The 1,975-nt window shown below is 28.4% G+C and overlaps 1 protein-coding gene across 1 annotated transcript in view; it reads right to left on the bottom strand.

Annotated features, from left to right (window-relative positions):
- Window positions 1-1,975, bottom strand: part of LOC102677957 (nuclear pore complex protein Nup160 homolog) — a 6,830-nt gene that overhangs the window by 965 nt on the left and 3,890 nt on the right. Inside the window, exons 6-8 of the mRNA XM_031515283.1 lie at window positions 1,288-1,970; window positions 522-1,219; window positions 220-453 (exon numbers count right to left, since the gene is read on the bottom strand). Of these exons, the coding sequence (XP_031371143.1) occupies window positions 220-453; window positions 522-1,219; window positions 1,288-1,970 (1,615 nt within the window). The remainder of the gene's footprint in view (window positions 1-219; window positions 454-521; window positions 1,220-1,287; window positions 1,971-1,975) is intronic.

Here is a 1,975-nt window from a genome sequence, read left to right as displayed (position 1 = left end):
AACAATTATCAAACTCATTTCATTTTTTATGGAATTTCCATAAAGATATGANAAAAAAAAAAAAATGTCTTGAAAAAAAATTCTTTTAAATATCTAATTTTCTCTTTGAAATAGTACAACTTAGTCCTGAATATTTCTTTTATAAAACTAAAAATAACGAAAATATTTAGTTTTTTCTATTTGAATGCTGCATGCTATATAAAATAAAAAAATGCATACCTCGGAAAAAATAGGTTTCTCACTAATTTCTTTTAATTCGTATAAAAGTACTTCTAATGTATTAAGTGGTAACCAGACTGCCATTTGAGTTACAGATGTTAAATATGTTTCAAGACCAAAATTTTCTATACCATTACCCAAAACAGCATTAATGTATTCAATTCCTAAGTCACTAGCTTCTAATATTCTACCAGTATTTAACATAAGACGAAGAAGTTCCGCAGCATTTCGTTTCTATAATAATAATAAAAAAAAGTTTTAATTATATAAATATGAGTAAAAATTTTTAAAAAGTTATTCACCTTATACGATATTAATAACCATTGAGGTATGAACGCTCTTTCTTGAAGTAATTTTCGGGCTACAGCTTTATGTAATTCGCTACATCTATCTTTTTCATGTTCTAATGTCAAATATTCTAATAATCTCCAAGCAGTATTTGTAATATTTGTATTGGATAAACCAATATCAAATATATCATTTTGAATAAGCCAATCCCATGCATTTGAATCTTCTCCTCGACTTAATCGTATACATTGTGAAGTTAAACTTTCAAGTACAGAGCTTTTATTAATATTAAATTCATCACATAAATGCAACGCTGTTGTATATAATCCAATAGTTGATAGAATAATAATAAGCTCTGAAGGTCCAGCATGTGAAACAATATCTGAATTCATTTTTGATACTTTCAATCTTGCATCTACTACATAATATTCTTTTTTTATATCATTTAATTCAAGAACTTCAACTTGTTTCTTTATTTTATAGTGCAAAATATCTTCATTGCTGATACTTTTCCTTGTTTGAGAAATTTCATAATCCATTTCCTCTAAATAATTTTGATCAATTACAGGTCTAACAATCCATCTATACTTTTCAGAAACAAGATGTAATGCATTAATACATGCTAATAAACATTGAGCTTGTCTTGATACGATTACAACAGATTGTGATTCTTGGCTCAAACGCATAGCTTGTTCATACATCACTGATGCAGCTGTAAAACAAATTAATTATAATATAAAAAATGTTTATTTGTTAATATCATAGATCAAAGTTTAATACCTTTCCGCATATTTCCTTTATTTATATGGAAGCTATATAAAAAATTGTAATAATTATTTTCCATGAGATCCACGCTTCGGGCTCTACCTTCTACTATTCTTTCTAAATCTTCGTACATATCAACATATGGAAATGAAATTAAATCTATTAATTTTTTTCGTTCAAACAGAGTTACTACTAATTGTCTCAAACAATCTACTCTACGCGCGGCATCTGGATTCGAATTTAAACAATTATAAGCTTTGATATGATGACCCAAGTTTAAATGTTGCACAAATACTATTGAATGCAATGTTGGTAAATTAGGATCATCTTTATCAGCTATTAATATAGCTGTTTCAGCGAGTTCTATGATGCAGTCAAAAGCATTATGTTCTTCAAATAATCTGATAACTTTTAAATAATATTGAATTAACGAACTATTTTCAGATAGTACACTGGATTCGAGTAAGGCATCTGCTAAAAATTCATCCGTCAAAATTCCTCCAGAAGCTCGGAGAAAATGATCGCATGCTTTTTGCGCTTCTCCCATTTCAAGTAGCGCGACTGCTAAAATAAATTTTCTCGATGCAATGTTCCATTCACACCATGTATTTAAGAGTCTTACATATTCTTGAACCAATAAAAATTGACAACTAGATAGTAGCCATTCAGGAAAGATAAAATTTCCCGATCTTGGCCAACTAAT

This window comes from Apis dorsata, unplaced genomic scaffold (genome assembly GCF_000469605.1).
Source record: "Apis dorsata unplaced genomic scaffold, Apis dorsata 1.3 scaffold_60, whole genome shotgun sequence".
Lineage (NCBI taxonomy): Eukaryota > Metazoa > Arthropoda > Insecta > Hymenoptera > Apidae > Apis > Apis dorsata.
This window is presented reverse-complemented; position numbering and strand designations above follow the sequence as displayed.